The 26,738-nt window shown below is 39.0% G+C and overlaps 1 protein-coding gene across 1 annotated transcript in view; it reads right to left on the minus strand.

The window, feature by feature from the left end:
• The window catches only part of IGF2R (insulin-like growth factor 2 receptor), a gene marked incomplete at its 5' end in the record, with an annotated part of 48,371 nt that overhangs the window by 7,890 nt on the left and 13,743 nt on the right, over positions 1 to 26,738 (minus strand). The window contains 28 exon segments of the mRNA XM_010024843.1: positions 294 to 467; positions 1,472 to 1,706; positions 2,173 to 2,319; positions 2,711 to 2,918; positions 3,424 to 3,585; positions 4,677 to 4,826; positions 5,756 to 5,968; positions 7,606 to 7,868; positions 8,856 to 8,978; positions 9,371 to 9,497; positions 10,150 to 10,340; positions 10,952 to 11,088; positions 11,936 to 12,033; positions 12,726 to 12,856; positions 13,241 to 13,447; positions 14,941 to 15,028; positions 15,390 to 15,568; positions 16,256 to 16,399; positions 16,988 to 17,155; positions 18,043 to 18,217; positions 18,843 to 18,944; positions 19,637 to 19,738; positions 20,747 to 20,926; positions 22,427 to 22,589; positions 22,985 to 23,100; positions 23,686 to 23,863; positions 25,375 to 25,522; positions 25,908 to 26,039. Coding sequence (XP_010023145.1) covers positions 294 to 467; positions 1,472 to 1,706; positions 2,173 to 2,319; positions 2,711 to 2,918; positions 3,424 to 3,585; positions 4,677 to 4,826; positions 5,756 to 5,968; positions 7,606 to 7,868; positions 8,856 to 8,978; positions 9,371 to 9,497; positions 10,150 to 10,340; positions 10,952 to 11,088; positions 11,936 to 12,033; positions 12,726 to 12,856; positions 13,241 to 13,447; positions 14,941 to 15,028; positions 15,390 to 15,568; positions 16,256 to 16,399; positions 16,988 to 17,155; positions 18,043 to 18,217; positions 18,843 to 18,944; positions 19,637 to 19,738; positions 20,747 to 20,926; positions 22,427 to 22,589; positions 22,985 to 23,100; positions 23,686 to 23,863; positions 25,375 to 25,522; positions 25,908 to 26,039 — 4,441 coding nt within the window.

Raw genomic sequence — 26,738 nt, forward strand, 5'->3', positions numbered from 1 at the left:
CTAACATACACCGTATCACCTGGAAGAGAAAAACGGTTTCCTGATGTTCAGATGGACAATTAACTTATTACAACTTTAATGACAATGCTCTTTATTTACTTCAGTGTTTTCTCATGGCTTAAACACCACTTTCAAGTTTGAGTAGTAGCAATTACTGGTTTGTTTGGTTTGGGGCTTTTTTTGTTTGGTTGGTTTGTTTTGTTTTTAAACAGAAGTTTCTCCAGTAAAGATGTTTCAAAATAAAGGCTTCACCATAATTTAGGAACCACTACAGCTAGGTTGTACAATTTAACCATCTCTAGTTCTCTACAGGAACAAAAGTAACTTTACCTGTCACATCCAGCTTCTGTGTATGAACAAGTCCAAGAACTTGAACATCTCCATTGTCGCTTTTCTTGCAAATACTGGCTCTTTCAGGGCAGCCTGTGGGTCCCTCATGTACCCTCTGACAGAGGTTCACATAGTACCTATACAAAACATGATAGGCAAGACTTCTTTAAAATTAATGTAAACTGAGAAAGTGAGATGCAAACTTTAGAATTCTCATGGGAAGCCAGCCAATTCAAAAGAAATTAAATACTCAAATTAACTGACAGAATAAAGCATGCACTAAGGTTTAGCAGATTACTTCTATCATTTTCAAGAGAATGACTCTCTGCAATAAATAAAATAGAATTAATCATTTACCAGATTAGTTGACTAGTTCTTTCTGACCTACATCAAAACTAGGAACTGGAACTGAGTCAAGAAATGCCCCAAATTCTTTTTTCAGTTATAAAGGTTATAGTACTATCCTAAATTCAGCACTTCTTCAGAGTTGTAACAGTTAAGTTTTAATAAAACAGAGGAACCAGTAGCAAGGTGGTGCAGTTTTGTTACTCCACAGTTGATCGTAAGTTTAGAATTAGGTGCTCTCATCCTTGCCAGTTCATTTCTATTGGCTAACTGGAGCGGGTAAGCTGGAGCAGTTGATGACTTCCTGCCATTCCATATTTTCCTCTCAGTTGATACTTAGAGGATCAGGGTCGGGGGAAGCCTTATCTGAAGTTTAGACAACAAGTTACGCACTTCAGTCAAAAGACAGCAACTAAGCCATTAAGATTTTTCTTCAACATGATTAAGAATAATAAAAAAAAGAAGAATTGCATTTAAGCTACAAAATGACTGTGTTAAGATAGCAGTTTAAATAGAAAGCATTTAAAAAGCTTGTAGTTTAGATTTATTCATCCTTGGAAAACGGTTACCAATCGAGGGAATGGGTGAGGATGAAGACAGTAACAATTCATTCTCTCCAGGTAAGTTTTGTTTGTATTCAGTGTTATTTTTGTCTGTATTCACAGTGACAGTTTCAAGACACTGTTAGCAAACTTAAACAGACTCTGAACAGGGACCAGACAGAAGCCCTATGCCGCAATACAATTTCAACTGCACTGATTAGCAAGCTGCTCCGTGGGAGTTGCTCATTACTCACGAGTTCCCATTGTGGAAAAAGATCCATGATCCCGTCAGGGAGGAGAGCGTTCTCAAGTCATAAGTTCTGTGTTTTTGGACAAACTTGCATTCCATCTTCTTGGGAGGACAAACAGCCCGAGTCGCCCATTCAAATGTGACAGCACAGCCAAGTGTCTCACTCAGGAGGTGTGGTCTCCCAACACCAGCATTTTCATCACATGTGAAGATAATAGTAGATTCCCTTCTTGCAGTTGCTATAAAGGGGGGAAGGTTGGGGGTGGGGTGGGGAAATTTAAAAACGCTTTGCAAGAGACTTTCAGGCATGGACTGATTTTAGTGCAGCAATTTTACAGTATCAACAAAAATTTTAATCAGGTATTGTTTCAGCTAGTGAAGAGGCACAAGTGCTTTACCTAGCAATTTTATTCCCTAGGTTAGCTTTTATGCTTTTTAGAAGGTAGTGTTCCTTCCAAAATGACTGATCTCTGTCAAAGCAGAGTTATCACTTATGACTTGAACGCTCATTATCTAAAGGCATGAACTTTTCAAAAGTATTCTGCTCACTGACTTAAGTAAAGTCAGGTTTATCCCACAGATTCCTTGTCTGGCCCACTCCCATCCCTTTACTTCCATTGTGCTGCAGTCTTTTGTCCAATCTGGTAATGGCTAACCCCCTGTGTTAGCTCAGATCCTTGCACATGAAGTAAAGGAAGTTCTTACCGTTACCACAAAAGCCCCACTTTCCATCTCTCTGGTAGTTTTCAGTTGTAGCACACCACGGCCTAGTCTTTTCTTCTGTAATACACTTCTCATAGGTCTTCCCTTTGTACTTGAAGGGGAACACACAAAGCTCTCCATTTTCAGTCACTGAGAAGGAAAGGTATATTCTCTTAACATACAATAGAATAGCAGGCATATTCATATTCAGGACCATATCCAAAGCCGGTACTTCTATACCAAAGAAAAGTCATAGGCAGACAACAGAAATACTGAAACATTGAGCCTAAACCCAATTAGAAAACTAGGATGTAGCATAAAATAAGCTATGATAATCCTTACGGAAAAGCTGCACACTCTCTTCCAGTTGACACATTACATTAAATCACATATACCATACTAAGCTATAACAAAACTACACGTTTCTATTAACATATGCAAAATCCATGTGGATTCCCACCTATCACAACAAACCCTCACATTTTAAGGGTAAAAAAGCTGACAAGTTTTTACATAAAGAATGGGCCCGCTTCAATCTCACCTGGAGGGCACCGATCACCCCCAGTATACTGCAAGATGACTGTTTCGTCCTGGTGGCTATAGTCCATTTTCATTTCCTTCACATTTCCAAAGGATGAAGTACCACTTTCAGATGTCAGACACACTGCCCCATCATTGCATTTTCCCTGGGGCAAGTCTGCTGCCTTACTACACACGCCAACATGGTAACTGTTGGATCCAGAAAATACCTGTGTGGACATCCAGAAGCATCATAAACAAGGCTGCCTTAGAGCCTATAGTCAATACTTACAAAGAATCACCCAAATGCTTTATAAACCAAGTATCATGCAGTACTTGCATAATGCTAATTTTGCAAGTCTGGCCTTCCTCAGTATAGCAAAACTGCAGATAAAGTACACCCACAGGACCAAGGATATAGTCTGTGCAGCAGACTTGTTTTCATATTCAGGATTCTGCCACGGGTGAAGATTTCTCCTTCCTTTCTCTGTAAATATACCCGTGAATTTCACTCTCAAAAAAAAAAAAACATTAAAACCCTAATGTTATTGCTCAAATATTATTCCCTGTCAGAGGCCAAACAAATATCAGCACTGGCTACACCTGTAGCACATGCTTCAGTCTCCTCTTGCACCCCAGGATGCTTAATAAAAACCACTACTCAGATTTAAAATGTTGATAGCAATGAGCAATTAAGGGTGGGGGGAGTGAAATCACACCATCAGAAGGGATTACCTCAAATGATCTTCCAGAAAGGCTGGTTAGGTTAAAAGTATAGTGTAGCTGTTCATCAGTCACAGAGCAACCTAAAGTTTTCACTTTATCTGGACACACAACTGGAGTTTCCCACTCAAATACAAAACTGCAGTCAAGTTTCCTTATCATCTTTGGCTTGTCCTGTTACCAAAGAACACAGCAAGATACATTAGGTTTCATTTTTGGAAAGTTTGTTATTCTTTCTGCATCCCCCTGCCCTGCAGCAGTTAACCTCGGTTACTACCAAGGCTAGACTACACTGACAGTAAGACAAACACCATGCCTTCATATTACAACCAGTACCAAAAAAGCTACAAGTGAAGCACATTCTACCTACTTCCAGACAACAATCAAAGCAGTCATTGAAGTACACAAGCTTTCTTATTAATTAGTGTCAAAATTTGGATGTTCAACTTGGTTGCAAGCAGCAAAAAAGCGTGAGCGCACCGTGTTTCTCCATGGTAGAGAACATTACATTCACTGACCTGAGGTTTAGAAAGAAATGCTATTTCCTTTGTTACCTTCTAAATAAAAATGAGTATGGACTGTATAATATTCAGAGCTGCCTCAAGCTTTAGCTCACACCCCATGTTGACAGAAAGTGGTTCCACTGAGTATCATCAACAAGCTCTAGTTTGTCAATCATCATACGTAACTGCTTCTCTACAGTTTGCTACAGCCTTCAGAAAATTTAAGAAGTGTTAGAGTCACACCACCATTCAACCTCAAGTTAGTATTCAAGTGTCATCACAAAAGAAAAACATAAGTATCTAAATGCAAATTTTTATAGCTGTATATGATTATGGAAAGGGTTACAACATAAGGAAAATATTTCACAGTAATAATAGCTTTACAAACAGTTACACTGGGTCTTGTGTTAGCTTGTGGTATAAGTACAAGCTTTTGGACCTAGACAAGGTGCAACACAGCATTAGTTTAATGCCAGCAATAAGTTATCACTACATTACTTCAGTGGAATCTGATCCTTGAAACCGTCAGAATTTGTTACTGCCAAGCCTAGAGTTCATGCACTCTATGAAATTTTACCTGGTTAACAAGATAAATACTAAGTGTTAAAGTATGAAGAATACATATACTAACTATATTCCTTGTTGAAACAAGCCTATCCTTAGATGCTAGAAACAAATCCTTGATTTAAACAAAGCTAGCACTGGTTATTACCCAATTCCCATTGCATTTCAGTATCAAAACTATTTCAATAGATGTCTTACCAGACTAGTTCCTTGGCTGCAGTGAAATACAATAAGAGAAGTATAGTTCATTTTGTTGTTTATCTGACAAGGAGTAGTGCTGTTGTAAGTGATGTAAACTTCATTTACTGCCTCATTTAACTTGGGAGGTTCAGTAACACGACCAATATCCTACACAAGTGAAAATATGGATTAAGAGACATAGTGGGGGACACATAGATTGCAGATCAGCTCAGAGATTCAGATCAATTCAGATTCATCTGTTTGGTTTACACGGGAGCACAAGTATTGCATTTTTGAAAACTGCATTCTATACTCAAAGGACAGTTGTTACATTTCAATTCTAATAAAACGTAAGTTGAGCAGTTCAAAATTTTGATTAAGCTTGACAAAAGCCAAGGAAGTTCTGCATCTCACAGGTAGATTCTTCTTTAAATCATTGTGCCAAAATACCAACACATCACTTAAAAATCGCATAGTATTAACGACAGAGTAAGGTCCCTAGACCAATGCGGAAGTTCCTGAAAAACCATCTCAACTTTTTATATGCACCTTCTACAGCTCATGAGCAAGATCTCAAAAGGTAAGAGCCTCCATCTCTCTAGGTAATAACACAGAGAAGTTAACCAATATTCTGTCATGGGCTTGCTATTCATGAAGCTACCAAGTGTTCTCATGTAAGTACTAAATCCATTCTGGAGCATGCTAGGACACATCCTGCTTCATATCGCAACAGGCTACCACAGAATCAAGCACGCCATTTCTGTGCCAAAGAACAACAGACTAAGAAGCATTCTGCTTCCCAGTCTCCGTATATGGCACACAGCACTAAGTGGGGGAAAAAAAATCTCTAGTAATTTTTCATATTTGTCACTGTATGGAATCTTCTGACACCCAATGGCACTGGTGTTCAGGATAGGAAAATACTTCTTCCTGGGAAGAAGTGATGAAAGGGAATTTTACAGGATAGATTTTAATTTTGTATTCCATTTCTTTAACCTGTTGTCAAGCTTCTGGTTCAAATCAGGTCTCTAGGCAGGGATACTGTTTCAAATTAGCAGGAAAATGCACCTTTCAGTGATTCCAGGTATCATACTTACTATTGGCGATTCATTAACAGGAACCATGCAAACAGCTGCTCCAGGTGGACAATTGACATCTTTGATAGGATTGAGAGGCTCACAAATGTTAATGTAGAAGTCTGGAGAAGCAGCAGTTGTATCTTCATCCACAAATGCTTCATAATATCCAGTGCGATGGATCAGAGGAGACAGGTCAATAATGGAACTGCCATTCAATACTGAGCACTTCACCTACAAGAAAGCATATTTTTTTTCCCTTATTCTTTAATTACTTGCTTTGATTCATTGACAAATATCCTGTGCTTCATAGGGCCAGAAGTTTGGCTGCATTTAAAAGCTTCGAATTTGATTTATGTAAACCAGCATTTGTTACAATTTTGTTTGTCTACAGATACTAAGCACCTACAAGCTGCGTATGAAAATCCTCAAACATTCTTATGGAATTCAATCCATATCAGAAGAATATTAAGACGTAAAGTTCTGACATGCATACTGCAGCATACATAGTTACTACATCCTCATAAGACTAGTAGATCCTACAGTTCTTTCCTTTATCTCCTCATCTCTCACACATCATTGGACCACCTCCAATAAACTTTACATGGTTAGAACAATATAAAGTTACTGTATTGCAAGTTCATGGCTTGAGTGAGCACTGCATTGCCTCGGAACCTGTTTCATGAATTCTTGAAGTGCATAAGCTTACTGACAGCCTACCTGGAATTCAGGAAGTCTGTTCTTGTTCAGGTATTAGATAAGAAGCAACTAACAAAACTACCATTTAATTTCAGGACAAATAATCATCACTGCTACCTAGCTATCACCATGCTGAAGTAGCAAGGGTCACTGCGGATACACCATGAAAAGTGATCACCAAACAGGGTTAACAGGCTAGAAAATTTAGGCACTGTAATTTGTTTTGCAGTATGGTACATACTACTGAAGAGGAAACCAGAGCTATGCATAGCAGAACTCTTACAAAAGAAGGAGGGGACACATGACAGTTCCTGTCAGGGAAAATAAAATGGAAAATGTTTTCATAAACAAAAGCAAGAGCTATGGTAGTATTGAGACTGCAATGAGGAGGAAAAAAAACTTGTCTCAGAGAATGATGGTCACACTAGAAGTAACAAGGCAGAAAAAGAGTGATTAGGCAGATTCACAAAAGGCAATGCTTAGGTGTTAAGAAAAGATCTGAATTCACCCTATAGCTCGTTTAGCTTTCTATTCCTATTGCTGGTTTTTACTCTGTGTATCCAACACTGGTAACAGTCTAAGTAGCTAAAATTAACTAAAGTGAGACTAGCTCAAAGTACTGTCTGGCACACCAGTCCATCTAGAGCTGACCAAATCACATCATTACAGCATGTGTTATACAGCCAAGCCAGATCCTAAATTCATCCTATGAAGCTATCAGTTTTTGCATTAAGTAAACTGAGCATACACTTACCTAGCCTCTAGTCACTTGCTTTAAAACAAATACTATCCTCATACAGAGAGATGCTATCCATCCTCAACTTGACTTAAGCTCTGCTAGCCTGTTGCATCGGAAGATCTTAACCATCAATTCCCAAGAAGATGCCCTATGGCTTCCATTTGAACTGTACAGAAAAGCAGATGAGTAGGTTCCACAGAGGGGTTATTCTGAAGTGTTAAAGTTTCAACTTGGCTCACCACGTGGACCAGAATTTTGCCAAGTATTGTTCATCCCTGCAGACCAAGTCACTAAGAAAAGTATTTGAGAACTTCTACATGAACTTAGGTTCTGTACTACAGGAAGAGACCTGTCCCTCAAGGAATTTAAAAGACATACTGCTATTATGCCTTCCCTCTCCCCTGAAATTCAGTCCCACAGAAGTAATTTTTACCTCTTCCTCACAAGCCAAGGAGGTATGCCAAGAGAAGTAACTAGTGCATGTCTGCTCATCAAAAGACAGAAAAACAGGCCGGCTGTCATCTCCAACATCAGACTTGCATACAAAGCTTAAATAGCTTTTATGCTTCAGTTCAGGGTCTGCAGGGCAAGGATCTCCATCTTCATAGACAAGCTTTACCACTTGATCTTCATAAGTTAAAGTTTTATTTAGTTTTCCAGCATTAATTGGTTTTGTACCACCAGAAATACAGACAGCTAAAGAATAAAAAAGAAAAATGAGGAAACAAATCAAGTCTGATATAACTGCCTTTCAAAACTGCACCTTACAACATAAACAGCAGGCAACTCGGCATTTTAGTTTCACTTTAATTTTCCTATGAGAGAGAAATGTTTTCAAAACCATCTGGAGCTGCAGTCAAACTGAGCTGAACTACATTAAAACAAACACCAAATATTGTCTTTAATACTTCATTAACCAGCAGAATGTACTGCATCTATACACATTCAAGCAATTACAGAGCAGAATGTTTGGTTACCACTTCTCTGAAAACAAAGGGATTAACACAAAATGTCAGCCAGATTATATATCATTTTATTAAGATGCCACTTAACAACCAAATCAATCTAGTATTTCCTTCTAACTACATAAAAATATTTTTTGATTCACAAGCAATACTGCTATTTTAGCATTTAAGATGCCTAAATATTATTTCATCAGTTTGAAAGAAGAGCTAACAATTCAGTCTGCTAATAAGCAGCTTAAAATACAGGTTAACTGCTGGTATTTTAGAAGCATCCAAAACAGAACAGAAAGCTAGAAAGAGGGTTGGCAAGGGTTTGAAGTGCAGACACGTAACATCAATATGTCACCATAGAGCAATTTTTGTGTTCAGCTTACTCTAGCTGGAAGCTTGTAACTTCTTCCTTTTCACAACAGTTAAGAGGTGCAGTAGAAACATCTACACTCCAGCACTCATGTTCAAAGGAATACCCACCCATTCAGACCTAAAGGGATTGGGCTGGAAGTGAGCCCATACAAGCCTAGGAATTTGATAGGAATGCATTGCTTCATTTCTTAAAACAGTTTTAGGATCTTCCCCTAGCCAATTCAGTCACACTTCACTACTTCCACACATGAAGTAAAACGTGCTCCTCACATTTTACTGTAAACTTGAGCGTACGTATTTCGTTTGGGTATCCTATAGTCAGCGATTACAGCATGAGAGGGGATAAGATGCTTACCAGCTCCATTAGCACATGAACTTTTAGCTTCAGCACAAATGTTCAACTTGATTTTTCTGTTGTGTGAATCAGTGATAGTATAGCCAGATTCTCGCTTTAGTGATGTCAAATCAAAGAGGTGGCCTGTAGGCAGATCAGGGAATAAATTTAATTATTTTTTCACACACACACCCCAGATACAAAATAAAGACATTTCTTTGTATTAAAAGCTTTCAGTAACTTAATTTAGTAGGAAGGTCAACCAGCCTCTATGTGCCTGCTAGCCTAAAAAGGCAAACAGTTACTAATTCATATTAATAGAGGTAAAGCTAGTTTCAGAACTATAGATTATTTATGTTCCAAGGGACACTGCAGTACCTTATATGATATCTCTACCCCCTACTAAGCTTGTTAGACACCATCCAGAGGATGTGCCACACTGCCCTTTTCTAAAGAATTCCCTCAGGAATACAAGCGCAGTAGCGCTGCCTCCAGCAGCATCTTCCACATACAAACTCCTGAGGCCTCCTCCTTACCTGTTGCAGGATTGGTTACCCGGCAGTCATTTTGCACATTGCTTTTAAGAGGACACGCAGCAGCAGTGAACCATAAGAAGGTATATTCACAATCTTCAATGGCTGTTATAAGTTCTGGCTTTGACTCCTGAACGTGAAACAGTGGAAAGAGGGATATCTCTACAGAGAGATAGCGTAAGATTTCATGGCACAGTGCTAAACCCCAATGCCTGTAAGTGAGCTCAATTGAAATGCCAGTCTTAGGACTTAACACACCATCGTGGTCCAGTGAATTTATCCAAGGACAGAGTGTTTAACTATGACTATTCCAAATACACAACAGTACAGAACCATTATCAGGAGCAAAAAATTGGTGAGATGAGAGCTAAAAGCAGCCTAGCTGGGCAACAGAAAACCTAGAAGGTGATGGTAAGACATTTCACCAAACAAAAGATACTTAATAGCAAGGCATTACAAGTGTGCAAGAATTAAGAACTACACAGTCAGTAGCATTATTTACTACTTGAAACACTTCACAATCTACAATATATTCATCTTCAACACAAAAAATGTGAAGCTATTGCAGATAAAATGTGTGCTAGCAGATTGTACAAAAGATCTCTTAAAAACTGCTTAGTTTAAAGTTTATGTACGTATAAGCCATTCCACCTACAAGACTGGCTCTCATCACCTACAGGCTATTAGGGAAGGATTAAGAACTGCCCACCATTCTCCATACACATACAGTGGCACGAACAACTCATGAAAACACAAAACCCTGCCAAGAACAGCCCACTTACAATTTTGCTTTCATCACACTTGAGGCGCAATATTGTTGTTTTCCTGCGAATTTTATCTGGACACTGCTCCCCATTAATATATTTCAGAATAGAAATGCCATTTTCCCACCGGGGACCATCAGCCACCTCCCCGAGACTTGTACATTTTGCACCTTCCATGAGGGAGGCAGCAGCATCAGAAGGACAGGAACCTATACAGATGAACAAAACCTGTGTTATTACTCCAAATGTTATTAAGGCTTACATGCCTGGAATAAAACTCCACTACTCTGCTCTCAGGTACGTCATGGCTGATCTGTCTCCAAGCCACTGTCCGAAGCATACTATTTGGAATGGCTTTTTCCCCCCAAAATCACAAGTAGCAGCAACTGTCTCACTTGACTCAAGGTCACGCAGAAAGTAGTTGCAGCTACTACCGGGGCAGCCGACTACTACACAGGGTAAAGGCTACGATCCGTTACCTGGTTTTCCACTGCACGAATTGTACAGTCAGTGAGACAGTGCTATAGAGAAAATTCTGAAGTTAACATCTTGCACCAAAAGATTGTTTTAATTTTTAAGAGGTATAGCAGGCTTAGGGTAAGAACGGAAGAGCTAAGTGCTGATGTTATCAAGAAAAGGTAAGACCTGCTAGTGAATCTCATCTGCCAAGCAGCTGGAAATCAGGCCCACAGTGTGCCCTTCCCTCTGGTGCTGAAATTACACCACATACTCCTCTCTGAATTTTTCACTCTGAACAGTACTGTCCTACCACTTGCCTCCCCTGGCTACAGCAAGAATATGTTTTTTGTTTTGCTCTTACGTGCAGCACCATATGGCACTAAGGGCTTGCAGACATTAATATAGTACTTCTGTACAGTAGCAGACAGAGCAATTGCCTCCCAATTCTCTCTATGCCGTGTCAGAGATGAAAAGTCATAGAAGTTTCCTTCATCATCCCTGTAAGAAAGACAAAGGATTCAAATTAAGAGACATTTAAAAAGACGTCAAGTAATTGTAAGCTACAATTCTTAAGTTACTACAGCAGTTTTTAACCTAATAACTCTAAGCAGAGTGCCATGCTGGAAAAGAATTATGTACCAGACTCATTGCTCCCTACAAACCTGTCCAATACAGAGATATATCATGCACCAGCCATCCCCACAGTAACTGTCCATGAGCACACAGCCTTCAAGCCGGTGCAAGAGTAATTCTGACTTTTCATGGTAGCATGCAGGCTTTCAGTGCATGGCAAGCATAGATGCACAGCCAAAGTGGATTGTTTCACCTTAGCTTAGAAACCTATCATGGTGCCAGACGTTAAGACTCCAGGCCAATTATTAGCCACATTTGATCCCACTTATCAAATCTTAATGAGCTCATACTTGGTTGCCAGAAATAAGTGGCCTTTTTACTGGAGCTTTGGTAGGTCAAAGTTGCCAACAGATAGCAATTGTATTCTTGTTTAAATTAGCTATAATTAAATTGTAACTAGACACTTAAAACAACCTAACATACTCAGAGTTCAACCATCCATAACTGCATACCAAACAGTTCACTTTGATACCAAGCTTATTCCCCAGAAGAAGCTCAAAGAAAGTATTATTCTGTAGTGAAATTAGTTTTAGGAAGTAGAAATTGCAAAAGTCACTAAAAATACATTGCATTGGCATAAAAAGCCACATTAGCTGTTTACTGACCAAGTCAAAACATAATAGCTAAAGTGGCAGTATTGGCAGAGTTGCAATAAGGCTGTATTTGCTTCTGACATCATACAGCTCCATTTTCAGTTTGTGAAACAACTTACTTGTAGGAGCACTCAGTAGATTTAACAGGTGGGCAAGCATACTGAGTATGCCATTCAAACATGTAGGTGCAATCCGGAGTTTCCTTCAAAAATACAGGCTGAAAGAACAATATAAAAATGAATTTACTTTCCCATTTAGACACACTCAAGCTACCAGAATGTCTGTCTTGCTTCAGAAGACCCAGAAACTTGTGTTTACATATTATCTTGAGACACACAACATCTCTGACCAGCTGAAAGCATGCTTCTCCCAAACCAGAGTTTATCCACATGCACACTTCTGATAAAGGACAGCCATTAGGAGCTTCTGCCTCCTTCATGAAATAAGGGGAAGATCAAAAGTAACTCTAGGCACCACTGTGTAAGAACAGGAAGAACTACAGAGAGAGATGCTATAAGTAAGTAACCAGCTTAATTTGGTCAGGCCATGTAATACCTGCTTTCCTGTGGATTCATCCTCCTACCTTTCATTTCTTACAAAGAAACAGCTGCTATTTCTCGGAGAACATCCCCTGCCAATTTCTCCAAGAGCTTTGCTCATGGGAATCATCCCTTAAAGGAATAACATGACCTGACTTTCCTGAGGCATGACAAAGGTACAAATAGAAAATTTAAAACATTCCTCATTTTTTATTACTTCCCAGGACCTTTCAATCTCCTGTCTAATCTGTAAATGATTAGGCAGTCCTTGAGGGAAGCTAGGTCCATGTTCACCTTACCCTTCCACACATTAAGTAAAGGACAACTCTGGAAGACATTACAAACAGGAAGCATATGTTCTGAAACTAACCTCAGATGTAGTCTTGTCACAATAGAATAATATGGCAGTTGATCGTTCATATATTTTATGACATTTTTCTCCATTGGTGTAATTAATCATTATTAAACCATTTTTGAAAGTCAGTTTTTCTGTAAACAAGCCTAGAAGCAAAGAGTTGAGAAATGTAAACAGCTAATCCAGTAAATACATGACTGCAGTAATGCCTCTGGCAACAGGGTTACAGAGACAGCAACAACATGCACAAGAAAGTACTGATAGAAAGACCTCAACCTTCCTAGTTGACTTCATGACCTAGTTATTGTATGAATACTACTCCAGTACAGCAAGGTTGAGCACATTCCTAGTTGCACGTCAAGATAGCCATGTACATGCCATTTCATTTGCAAAAGCAGCAAAAGTGATAGGGTGCCTTATCTCACAAGATGTACAAGATTAGCAAGAACCCCTCTCGTGTCACAGTAGGCTTCAGTGACACCCTGATTCATCTTCCTATTCTCCAAGTTCCTTCTAATCAAGTGCTATACCTGCTACTTTTCTGAAAGCATTGTCCATCTTCTTTACTTGACACGATGACACATTGTGAGCCTCTAGTTCGCAAGGTTCTGTTATTTCTCCACAAACTCTGAAGTAGTAGTCATACTCATCTGTACTCACTTTTATGTCTTTATTGGAAAGTGGCTTCAGGTTATAAACATGACCATACCTTGGATCTTTCACCTGGCAATTCTCTCCTTTAAGGAAAAGTTAAGAATTTAATCAACATTATGATTATTATTATTATATTTAATAAAGATTATGTATAAGCTATGCCTTAGGACAATTAAGGCTTACTGCCACAAACAAGGCCACAAAAATGAGTAGCTGGCACTTTAGGGCAGTGACAGTGAAAAACCATTTTAGTCCAGCTAAGCAGCTCGTTTCAGGAAGTCACCAGTACCTACAACTATGAGAGCAAGATATAAATGGAACGTTTCTTTTATAACCACCACTAAAGCAAAATGCAAGTCAGACTAGTTCAGAAACCTCAAAGTGGCCTCACAGGTTCTTCCTTCAGCCATGCTGAAGGTTAAGTACAGAACCAGACACACTAAGTCCAGCACTTGCTGAATTATTTGGAAAGAACAGCAAGGTCACAAGGCCAAAGCAAAAGTTGTTCTAGATGTCAGTCTTGTATCTTCTTTTAACAGCTATGAAGTTTGCCGAGTTAGGAAATAGCTGATCATAGGAAATTATAGCTATGGGTCTACCAAGATGTATACAGAAAAAGTTTGGGAAAATTCTAGTTTCAGGAGTCCAATCAGCTGATAAACAACAGCAACTTTGCTGCTGATCAAGTCCTCAGCTTTGAAGTGACCCTTTGCTCAATATCTGAAGTTTTAAGAAAAATTTAAGAAAAAAATAAATCAGATTGTTTTACATGATTGTTACGCTCCCCTCAATCATCCAACGAATTGGTACCGAGTTAAAGACCTCAGTTTCCCTCCCTTCAGAACCACAACTCCTGTCACCAGTGTCCTGCACAGTAAATGCGTGCTGTAGCTTGTAAATATTACTCATGCCGCATGAGATCACTGGCAGTTTCAATAACATGTAGTACTGTTGCAACAGACCCTTTGCAGAATGTTTGGATGTTTTACAAGGCATTGCAACATAACAAGTTGCAAAACAAAGCCTGCAAGGGCAGAGAGGATACCTACACACTCAACTTCCCATCTAAAAGCCAACTAAATACCAGAACTAGAACCTGTGATTCCTTCTTACGTGTCCTAGAGCCAACTGTCGGCTCCGATACTCTACCCACTGATCTCTCCCACACTGTATAACAAGGGTCAAGTTTACAGTATAGCTTCTAGTCCTCCATGAGGGACATGGAATGACTTGCCAGGCACAGAATCAACTGCATTATCATGAAACCTGATACTTTAAGATTTACAAGACACTAGCAAGTCTGCCTGTGATTTAACAACGTAGTACTATGATTTGTCAGAAACAGCATTATTACTTTATCTTCTTTCCTTAGACAGGGAAGTACATTTGCCTCAATTGTACTTTTAATGTTAGATGTGACTCTTAGTTGGCTTAAAGCTCAAAAGAAACACCCCTCCACAAGCCAGCACCTTTTACAGAAAGATTCACAGAGCAAGAAACAAACATAACTTCACTATGTGTTTCTTTCTTGCGCAGATTTGTTTGATTTTTTTAAAGCTCAAATAACTACACTTACCTTCTGCTTTGTGAACAGGACATGCTGCCAAGGTCCTCCAAACAAACACAAACTCACAGTCATTCTCTTGCTCCAACACTGGTGATCCCTAGAGAAAAGAGTCATGTGAAGGAGACTTACTAACAATTTCATTGCATGTGTCAAAACATACATGCAGAATCCTTTTTTATTGCAGTTGCAGAATCTAAGACCTCCATTATCAAATTTCAGTACTCATTTTCAGCAAAGAGCTGCTTTTGGTGTCTCACAGGATATCACAATAGAGTTCACTGTTGTTCTACAGGCTCAAGAAAGCAGTTGTAAGGAGAGACAAGGGAAAAGCCTGTATAGAAGATATTACTTTCTGGAACCAGCCTCTCCATTTCAAGAGGAATGAATACTGTCCATCTTGTTATGGTAAGTCCAAGCTATAAATTCGTAATTAAATAGTAATGGGCAAAGAAAATTACCATTGTCTGATCACACTGGAAGATTATACGTGTAGAATAACGCTGCTTATCTTTGCATGTGTCACCATTCAAGTAGATAATGCTTAATGACCCATCAGTAGCAGCCTGTGGGTTTATCTGTATGACTCCGAGGTTCTTGCTTTTATCAGTGTATTTCACACAAGATCCTATGGCACCACCTACAGGAAGAAGAAAAAGCCTATTTTGAGTTCAAAGCTTTTGACAACTAGAGATAACTTCATTGTAAAATAACATTAATGGAGTAGCTCTAAGAGAGCTTTGAGCATTAAAGCAGACTATCTCAAATTCCTGAAGCAGAAAACAGAACTATTTTCATAAATATGATTAGAGACATTGTGTGTATAAAGCCTTTGAGGAATAGAAAAAGTTACTGTCTTACATTCAATGAAATCTTTAAAACTGCACTAACTTGTCTGCTCCCTGACTGATAAAAGAGGTTAGATAAATCAAAACAGGTTAAATAAATCGAACTGGCTAAAAGTGCAATAAGACATGGCATAAGTTTCCCACTATGGCATCATTCAGTTAAAAGGCTTCAACAATATTTAATTTTCCTTTCTTCAAAAATAATAAAAGATACTGGCAATTACTGCCTTCAATGCATTTTCCCAAAATGCATTCCCACACATCTCAATACAAGAGTCCTGATGAGCAGTAAGACTGATCTGAGTTCAAGGAAGTCTGTTTATTATACCCTTGACATACCCCACCCTAGGCATATGCAAGTTCAGTGACTGAACAGGCAGGATTCAAGAAATCCTACTAAAATAACCAGGGATATCATTCTACATATAAGGTCTTGCACCAGAAGTCACAAGTTAAAAAATGCTTGCCACTTGGCTTACCAGGGCATCCAGGCACATAGGATAAAGGCTTGCAGACATTCAAGAAAAACGTTCGCTTCTTTGCTTCCTTTGAAGTGTCTATAGCAACCCATGGCTCACCCTCCCTGCTCAAGTCACTTAAGTCATACTCATTGCCAGCAGCATCTGAAAAAGATGTGGTACATCTAAGAAGCTCAAAGACAACCTATTAGATACTGGGCTTGAAATGATACAAGTTTCACTGATGAATAAACATAATACAAAATAATTTTCAGAATCACATTAGATATCCATTGGGAGAAGGCTCTGTTGCCATAAAAAAAAAAACCAAAACAAAACAACAAATCCCATGACACTACACCCAATACAGAACAGAGTTCCCCTGACAGTTAATTCCTTTAAGTAAACTACTCCACAATTCACAGGTACGTTTTTCCAGAGACCAGTACTAAATTAATTCATTTTCTTAAGAGCTGGGCTGAAGCAGCACCCAGTCATGACAAGGACTAAAGGTTTTCAAAGCAATTATCAGCTTTCTTGTATATACCACTATGTTCCACATTAGCTTGTCTATCTTCATAAATTAAGCCTTCTTCAAACAACTTACCTCCTCTTCCTCTCTAAAACTTTTATGAAGACTTCAAGTCTTATAAATATCTCTACAAGAAGTATTCACAAACTCCTTCTCCCTGCTGTTCAATTAATCCTTCCAACATTTGTTGGACAAAGCCCACCCAAATTCCAAGTACTTACCTGTAACCTGACAGTCTACAGGAGCAGGAGCACAGGCCAGTGCTGTGTGAAACTCAAAGAAAGTATCGTGGATTTTCAGCACGCTGTTTATCTCTTCACGCACAAACTTAAGCTCTCCAGGATATGAATCATTACAAATGAAAGTCACCACAAACATGTCTGATTTTCCTGTAAAACAAACACTTATGCGCTGCTGCTTCACTTGGGGAATATTTGAATTTAAATTCAAGCTAACACTTGACTTAGAAAATTTTTTAAGTGTTTCTTATTACCAACTGCTTCAAAGAAAACACTACCTTGTTTATGAGTTTTTAACTGTAAATACACAAGCCTTCTTTGGAGACCTGTGCTAAATTGCCTAGCAGCCACAACTGTCTCTCCAAATGGGAGACAGAATGCCTTGACACATTTCAAGAGCATAATTACTTTCACTAAATTGTGCTTCCTAGGTCTTTGACATACTTGCAGAAACTGCAAATCTGTAAAACATCAAGTCAGCTGTACCAGCAACCTCTAAATTATATCACACACAGCAAAGCTTTGGGGGCTTTGTTTGTTTGTAAGAAGTTCAGTGTAATGACTACAGAACAAATAATACTGATACTATTTAAGCAGCATAATTTAAGTTATGTTTCATCCTCCTTTCCACAGCTCACAAGAAATGGTAGAATTATGGGGGGAGGGAGTAGTATTTGCCATCAGAATTTTTTTAAAAGCTCTTAAAGCAAAGTACATGAGAGCTCAATCACTTGTTTCCCATTATGTACAAAAATGATACAACTGGGAAAATAATAAATATTACCATAAGAAAAATCATATACTGTATTTGTTCTCTTTCCAGGAGTTTTGAAATGCACATATATTACTGAAAACTGAACCATTACCATTCTGCATGATTTGATTTCTTCCTAAAATTTCCATATGAACTAGCTTGTTTAAGTGACTAACACCAAGCCGAGTAGATTTTAGTACATGAACAAAGGAAGGAATGAAGACCATTCACAGAACTTGCACAGCATCAGCATCCATTTCCACTGCATGTCTCCTGAACTCACCTGATTGCATATGAAGAAGACCTCTGTAAGTAAGAGTTAGAAACCCTTCACCAGACAGATACAGGGTTTTGTCCAATTCCACCAGCCTCACTGATGTCAGATTTTCTGCTTCACATCCAGCAGCTATTTTGCCATTGATTTCACCACAATCTGGCATGGGTCCACAAATGTTTAGCTAGGAATTTTGAAACATGTGGGTATACACAGTATTAACTGCATCAGAAAGATCAGCCATTTCTACATCACTTGTCAAGAACTATTTCAAACAGCACAAAATGTCTGTCATGTCTAGACTGCAAGACTATCAACTGTAACACAGGAACAATATCCTTAATCTTCAGTTTACTGGGTCCACAAATTCTCCCCACTAGAAGTACAGGCTGTGGTTTAGCAAGTTTATTCTTAGACTGAAAAAACAGCATGGTAGTATCTGTGGACAACCCAGGACTACTGATATATGCAGATTGCATTAAGGACACTGATATGGACAGATTAAATAATTTTCTAGGCTTCCACTGCCCATTTCTTCAGCACCAGCAGATAAAATGGTATTATGTCACAGAGTCCATAAGTGGAAAACCATGCATAGCCTGGAAAGTATAGCTACCCTTATGTTTGCTAAGAACAAGAAGTTTGATACTTCTAGACCATCTAAGACGATTTATCTTCCATTCCCCCCTCCTCAAGCACAGTACTCAAATTTTATAAGGACCTAGTCAAAACTCCACTTGCTCAATAAGCAAGACTGGAAAAACACAACAGCATCCATAGGCAACAGATTGTACAGTCTGAATCCTTACCATGAACGTCTTCCCAATGCCAGTAACCATATAGCCTTTTTCAGAAGCTAATGGCTGCAGATTGAACAGAAAGCCAGTGTTTGGATCTCGCACAGAGCAGGACTGAAAAAAGATGCAATAGCATTATTTTCTCTTTCTGTATTTATTCTGTTTAAGTTCTACCTCTAGCTTGTTTAAACAGACAAAGTAGTGCTTTACACATATTCCTAACCTGCATACCAATCAGCAACTTAATGTGGACAACCAGAATACAGTGCTGGCAGTAGCAATACTTCATTCACACTTCACTGCACAGTTGTCCATTGACATCAGCCACATACCAACATATCAAAGTGTAATTTAGCAGATGACATCTATCAGGTTAGCTACGAGCAATGAAATCTAACTGAGTGTTGTTTTCACACTAACGTATTTATGTTGAGATCTGTAAAGTAGAAGCAACTGAGTAGCCTCATTTGCTGATCATTTGTACACAGTAAGGACAACATACGTCTTTAAATATAAACTCAGTTTTATGAGTAACCTGGTGAGGAAATGAAACATTCAGTACCACAGTAAGTAAGCTGTTCTCAAGAGAGAGCACTTGAATACTTTGGTCAGAAGTTACACTTTTCAGGAACACTCCAAGAAGGTGGCAGTAAGATACCACTTCCATCTCCATCATGATCAACTTCAGACTTCACTGTAGTTAGCTTTCTCCAAGAGTGATTTAAACACTGCAACCAGCAGTGCTAGAGAAAAAAAAAAAAACAGTATGTTGAGACTATGAATACAATCATGTTCCCCTTTCTCACCTGAGAATCATCTTTTGTTTTCTTGATTGGACAAGCAGCCTCGGTTTCCCATAAGAACGTGACCACACATTCCTGAATGGCTATAAACCGTGGGCTGCTACTCTGGAAAAAGATTGCAGAAAGAAGACCAGGATAAGTATAGTAGGCAACACCTTCTCATGTCTGAGACTGCACTTTATGAGAAACTGTCAGGTTCTTCTAAAATACTGCTAAATGGACACAATTCCTACCCTGCTTCCCTCTCTCCTATTTATTTTGAAGGTCACCACTGAAAACTGTCTAGGTAAACACATCAAGCTTTAGCAGAGAACTGAATCTGGCATCCAAATATTCATATCAAATTCAGTACTGAATCTCAGCATGCCTAATCAGACCTTGCTTCAGTCTAAGCTTTGAAGATATCTGGGGTATAATGCATATCCACTATATAAAAAAATAAAATAAATACCAAGCAACACAGAACTCTGCTAGCTGAAGTAACAAGGTAACAGAAGTATGAATTATACACACTTCATTTCATTTTTTTCAGGCAAAACAGTTCATAACTGCTCCAAATCACAGATTTGTGCTGAAGTTAATCTGAGTGAGGGGAGCAAGACCTGAAGATTCACAATCCAGCAATGGTGGGTGGGGGGTGGACAGTGTGTCTAACAACCTCCTCAACCTAAACTTCAGTATGTGGAGTTTTATTAGCAAAAGCTTTACAGATTGAAGAACCCCTCTAGAATCAACAAGCTTCAGAGGATGCCGAACCTAAGCCTGAAGACACACTTTACAATATTCTTCCTCTTAAGATGGTCTGCACTATTTGCACATATAACTCCTCAGTCTTAAGTCCCCATGTATTTTTCATCCTAATTAGACCAGTCTGAAACACCCTTGCCTACTGGGGCTGTTATTTTTTAACCAGTTCTTGCTTATGATAAAATAAGCAGTCTGAGACACATGCTCCTTCAGCATCTAAATCAGCTTTAGTTTTACATCTCTATTTCAAGCCCTCAAGAAGTCTCCCTTGTCATGAAGGCACTACATATCTTCATGTAGTTTCAAATTATATGACGGAAAACCTGCTATGATGAAGCAATAAATAAAAAGATAATTTGTTCTTACAAGAGTGCCCCTGGAACAGATAAAGTGGATGGTGGTGGTATAAGTAGTTTTCTTTTGATCAGCATCAATGCACACAGAGCCATTTGCATAGGTTAGAAAAATGTGCCCGGGTCTTTCAACCACTAGTTCTTTGCTGGCAACACCAAGATTACTGATAGAGGTGACTTCAGAGTAAGAACCCTAGAAATAAAGAAAAGTATGTCAGCAATTTTAAACTCAAGTGAAGAGTTACAGATACAGTCAAAAAGAAGAAAATACCTACCACAGTAATCTTGTATACAGAAGGTTGAGTGTTTTGAAGATAACAGAAGTGTAGACATCCCCCTGCATTTCTGCCCCATTCTGTACTTAAGTTTCACATATTTAACAGACAAGTCCCACAAGCAGGCATGGTTTGTTTTTTTTTGTTTTTATTTTTAATACAATAAGGTGCCTGTAGTGCCTCACCAACAGCCATCCTCATCTCACCAGCTATCCAGCTTAAGAATTTAGGGAGGCTTATGCCTCACGCACAGTAAGTAGGATTTAATTTGTAGAGGCCTTTAAAACATTTTATGTGGAAGCCTTCAGGCATTCTTAAAATTGACTTTTGGGATTTGCCATGTTTAGCAAAGCCTAAAAAGCACTAGCAGAAACCAAGTGCTACAACAGTAGGTGCTACTACCAAGGTCCAAATTAATTTCACTTCTGCAAGATAACTGGTGTTCCCTATTTTTAAGAAACTATTTTAAGTTAGCAATAGCAACAAACAGAGGAATACACCTCCAAACCAGCTATACCCACAAAGCCTTCTACTTTTTCTTTTTTAAAAACAACTCTGCTTTTAAGTTAATGCAATATAATTACTTTTTACTCCAATATCTTCAGCAATGAACTAATGAAGCCCTAGTCTGTCTCCACATGTAAAGTAACCTTACACAACAAAGACTAACACAAGCACAGGGAACTACGAGTATTTAGCTCAAGTGCCATGATGGCAATGTACAGATACCCTCTTCAACAATATGGAGGGAAGGTGTTCTCTCTGTTTTACAGAAGGAATTAGGACAGATTGGTGAGCCTCTAGTTAACTTTTCTCTTCATCTTTAAGTAGCACTGAAGCCAGACCTTGGGCAAAATGTCCAGTCAGCCTGTCAACATAAACAGGCCCATAATAAATTGTTACACTTCAAAGAAATATAGAAGTAGAAGCCTGCAGACACCACCTTTTTTTTTTTCCCCCAGTTGGTAACATCTGCCTAGTCTACTACCCAAAGCCAAAGAGCTCAAAGGCAGGGGCTGACAAAGAATGTTTAAACACATTTCTTTCACAGTACAATCTAAGGAAAAAAAACAAACAGAAGCAAGAAAGAATGTCCAGGGGAGTGACCTGTTCTTAAAGCAATGCTAGCAGTCTCCAAGGCTACAGCAGTTTACACAGAAGAGACGCAGTTGGTCTGCCTCTACAATATAGGACAAAGAATCATGCACGTCGAACACGACATTGGTACACTTGTAAAAGTTAAAGCTTTGGTCTTTGAAAAGGTGGACAGGAGGTCTAACATTCTGCAATGATTATGCCAATGTTACAGATACACAGAATACCATTTTACACAGAGAATGTATGTGCCTATCTTGCATATCCCTTAATCTCACTCACTTGGCAAACCAGCTCTGAGCTGAGATGGAAAGGCTACTCACATGATCACGCCGATATTCCATCTGACAGACAGATGCTCGCCGGTCACATCCTGGGACAGCAACCAGTGGTCGACAGACATTTATGTAGTACTTCTTGCGCTCATTTGGGCTTGAATTATCCATGGCATACCAGTTTTCACTTCTCTTCTCAGATTTTGCTAAGCTGAAGAGGAAGAAAAAAGTTCTACGCTAAGGACGTGCGTTCTTCATCGATTCTTTCTAGCTTTCTTTGTCAGTCTCAAGACACACAGCAACTGAAAGGCATTTCAGAATAACTTTTTACACTCATTTTTAAGCGTTACAATTAAAAAGCATTATGCGAGGAAGCAAAGGACAGTTGACAAAGTATTAAGCAAAACCATCCCAAAAAGTCAACTTACATTTTAGAGGCAAGTCAATATACTAGGGGAAAATACTGTCTTCATTTCAACATACTCGCAGTTAGGATTATCTAAACAGATGAAGTTTCTAGTGCTCTCTACACAGGAACCCAACTTCATCCAGTGAATAGAATAGAACTAGAATAGCCAAGTTACACTGCGTATGTTACTTTCCTACCTTGACAAGTCATATTGGTCCATGGTGTTGGGATCAGTCACGATACATTCCAGTGGTATTTCAGGACAAGCATATTCAGTGTACCACCTGAAGTTGTAGGTACAGTTATCTTCTATCTAAAAAACAACAGAATAGGTTAGTGAGGCTTTCCACACAGAACGCTTTGTGACTCACGGCTATTCCTTTATGTGTTACGCTTATTAATTCCTCTTAATTTTGTAACATACCTTCTCAGACCAATTTGTGTAGGTCTGTTTTGTCATAGATCTTGTCCTTTGCTGTGTCACCAAAAATACTGATTTCAAAAAATAACAGAACTAGATCAACTAGAGCAATGTAACTGCCATCTGCTCTGTTACAGTACACAGTCCTACCACTTGCTACTTCTCTGCCAGTTTGGTTTTTTTCAGCTAGAAATACACAAGATGATCAAAAGCACTAGTAATTACATGGCCCAGAGACTAGAGAAGGGCAAAGTAAGAACGTAGATCCAGATGAACAGCTTACTGTTCAGTAATCAAGACAAGCTTTATAGCTACAACAAGAGGCAGATATACCAATAGAAATAATTATTCATCATAGCCCGCTTTATAGACATTGGGTATTTCTATCCATGAATCTCTGCTTGTGCTAGCCTAGCAGCAATTATTGTCAAGATTTTGGGATGGAGATCCTTCCCTTTTTCATACAGAACTTCTTACCTGATATTCAGGCTGACCTATTCCAGCCTGATGGTCACACAGGAAAGTTATAAGGGTAGATCGCTGTGTTTTCTTCTCATTGTTGTATGCTGTACCATTTCTGTAGGTCAACTGAATCAGACCATCATAATATGAAAGTTTGGAACTTGGCAGTCCAAGACTCCAAAACTGACTCTTACTAGAAAAGAAAAAGTGAGCTTTGAGACTGAACAGAATGCAAAATTAATTCTGTCTTTAAGAGATGTCTTACTTGTAAGACACAGGTAAGGTTTTTTTTTTTTTACAGAAGACACAATAGTAAGACAAAAGATTTAAATAAGGTTGACTAGACATAAGTGAGCTAGGGTGAATAGAATGCTGCCAAAAGGAAATTTAAAACATGAACAGAATCCTTTTGGAAAGGAAATGAAGTTGTACCTTGCTTTGATGTCTAGAAAACTTTAACACTCCTTTCTCCAGAAGAGTAACAGAAATATCAAAATATCATTCTCCAGAGTAGAATTCAAACTGCAGACACCGTAATGCTGGGCGCAAACTGGTTCCACACAAATATATGTGGACAGTGAAGACCTAGCACTGGACAACAGCAAGTCATCTCACTCAAGGAAGAAAAATGATTTCACATGCCCTTAGCCCAGGACCAGCCTTGGTTCAGAAGGGTTTCTTTACTCTGACTTAACACTGCCTCTATCAGACCTACGCATGACCACCTTCCCCTGAAGAACATTTTTAGTGTCTGCAGTGAACTCTTCTTGGCTGGAGAGTAACTCAGCTAGAGCCAACTCAAGTACAGCTGTATGTGTTTGCACTGTACCATGTCTCTAGCTACAGGCTGACCTGGAATCTAAAGTGTACAGATACCATCTCAGACATGGAATCATAGAATGGTTAAGGTTGAAAAGGACCGTAAGGTCACCTAGTTCCAACCCTCCTGCCATGGGCAAGGACACTTTCCACTAAACCAGGTTGCTCAAAACCCCATCCAACCTGGCCTTGAACACTGCCAGGGATGGAGCATTTACTGCTTCTTTGGGCAGCCTGTTCCAGTGCCTCACCAGCCTTGCAGTAAAGAATTGCAGTAAAGGATTTCTTCCTTATATCTAACCTAAATCTCCCCTGTTTAAGTTTGAACCCATTGCCCTTTGTCTTATCACTAGTGCCTGATGAAGAAGTTTTATAGCCTCTAGAAGTTAACAGCAATGATGCTGTCAGAGTAGCAGTATGCAATAGGACTGTACACACTGCACAGCACTTTTAGTAATGGAAATACAGTGCAGCAACCAAGGTCTGAGCTTCACCTCTGCATAAGGCAGTCACTACTCATCCCAAGCACAGCAGTGACTCTAAGCCAGCTCTTGGATTCTAGTTGACCTTGAATCCAAATTGTAAATTGGCTTAATACAGCTGCATACAGCTTACGGTCCCTATGAGAAACGTAAGGGGGAGCAACAGACACATTCAGTATCAAAAGCTACCTGAAAGCAACATTACAGGTGTGTACACTCTATTTGAAATAGCTGGCAGCAAAATTACTGCACTACCAAATAATACCTTGCATGCAAATTACCTGAATCTATTACAGGCAGCACAGTAATTACTTTACATGCAAATTGTTCACTGTTGCACACAGACAACATATCATGTAACAAGAGACCTTCTATTACAGACAACAGAACTGGAGTTACTCACCTTCGTGTTACTTGGCACGCTGCTGATTTTGTGTGGCACAACTCATCTGGCACACTGCCACAGATGTTTATGTAAAACGAGTATTCTGTAGTATTAACTACATAATATCCATTTTTCTGGGCCAGAGGCGATAAATCAAAAGAGAAGCCTAATTGGGAAGGAATCAACTTTATCAGTTCAGTTTTTTTCCTGACATGTCTCACAGGTTCACCTCCCCACTCACAAGCAAGTCTCCTTCCATGTAATTATTGTTCCAGAAGCAATATGGACATAATAAAAACGTGTTTTCTTTTATAGAGATTTACTACAGTAAAATACACATTACACCTATTTTCCTCCACACTCACTAGGGGAATATTAAGCTTGTGCTGTTCTGATCTTCCATACACATGTGCTTAAAATTGCTGTGCTCTAATGTTATGGGTGCTTAGACCTAGGCTGAACTTGCTTTGTATGTGCATCAACAGGACTAAGTGTTGTGACAGAAGTTCTGTCTCTTGTGACCTTTGAGTTTGCTGAACTTAAACACATACCTGCCTGAGGATCAGAGACTTGGCAGTTATCTCCTTCAGTTTTAGACAGGACACATGCAGCAGCAGTATACCAATCAAATGCATATGAACATTCACCCTCAGATATCAAGATGGGAGCACTTTCCAGATCACCTGGTATCACAAGAGCAATGTGTTACACATACAGACAGGCAGGCTGCCAAAAGAAACTAAGAATTTAAGTCTAAAAAAAAAAACTAACCCCCCAAGTGCAAACCAAGGTTGACTGTAAAAGTACCTCTCCTCTGAAAATTAGGACTAAATGGAACCAAAAATTCCTTGCACAAATTCTTTGCATCCTCCTCCCCAGAAGAAAAGCGTAGCCCAGAAGTGAAGATGCACTGCTCAGTCTGTTCCTGAGAACTATCACACTCTTCAAAAAAAACTTGCTTTGATACACAAACCTGGTGTTTTGCTACAAAGCAACAGCTTTATTAGCTTTCTAACAGCTACATAACCAGATCCTAACAGCCAACGCAATTGGAGGATGCAGCTTCTTCAGGTTGAAGTAGAGGAATTCAAGTTTTCTGTTTCCCTGGGAGATGGTTAAACTAGTGGGCTATTATATCAACAGCAGCTTCTGCAAATGCTTCTGGTTTTCATAAGCTGCAAGCAGTTTAGACACAAAACATATTTTAACCTTCTCTTTCAGTAAGTATCTGATCTTGGTCCAGAACTAGTCTTTCCTGTTAAGACAATCTAGGAAAGAAAGTGCTTTGTACAGTTTCCAGGTATTTGTGGAGCTTTAAACATACTATCATCATGTTTGGAAGACTCTTATTTCAAGACTCTTACACTCACGGGTCTTTAAGG

The sequence above is a fragment of the Nestor notabilis genome, unplaced genomic scaffold (genome assembly GCF_000696875.1).
Source record: "Nestor notabilis isolate BGI_N333 unplaced genomic scaffold, ASM69687v1 scaffold8032, whole genome shotgun sequence".
Taxonomy (NCBI): domain Eukaryota; kingdom Metazoa; phylum Chordata; class Aves; order Psittaciformes; family Psittacidae; genus Nestor; species Nestor notabilis.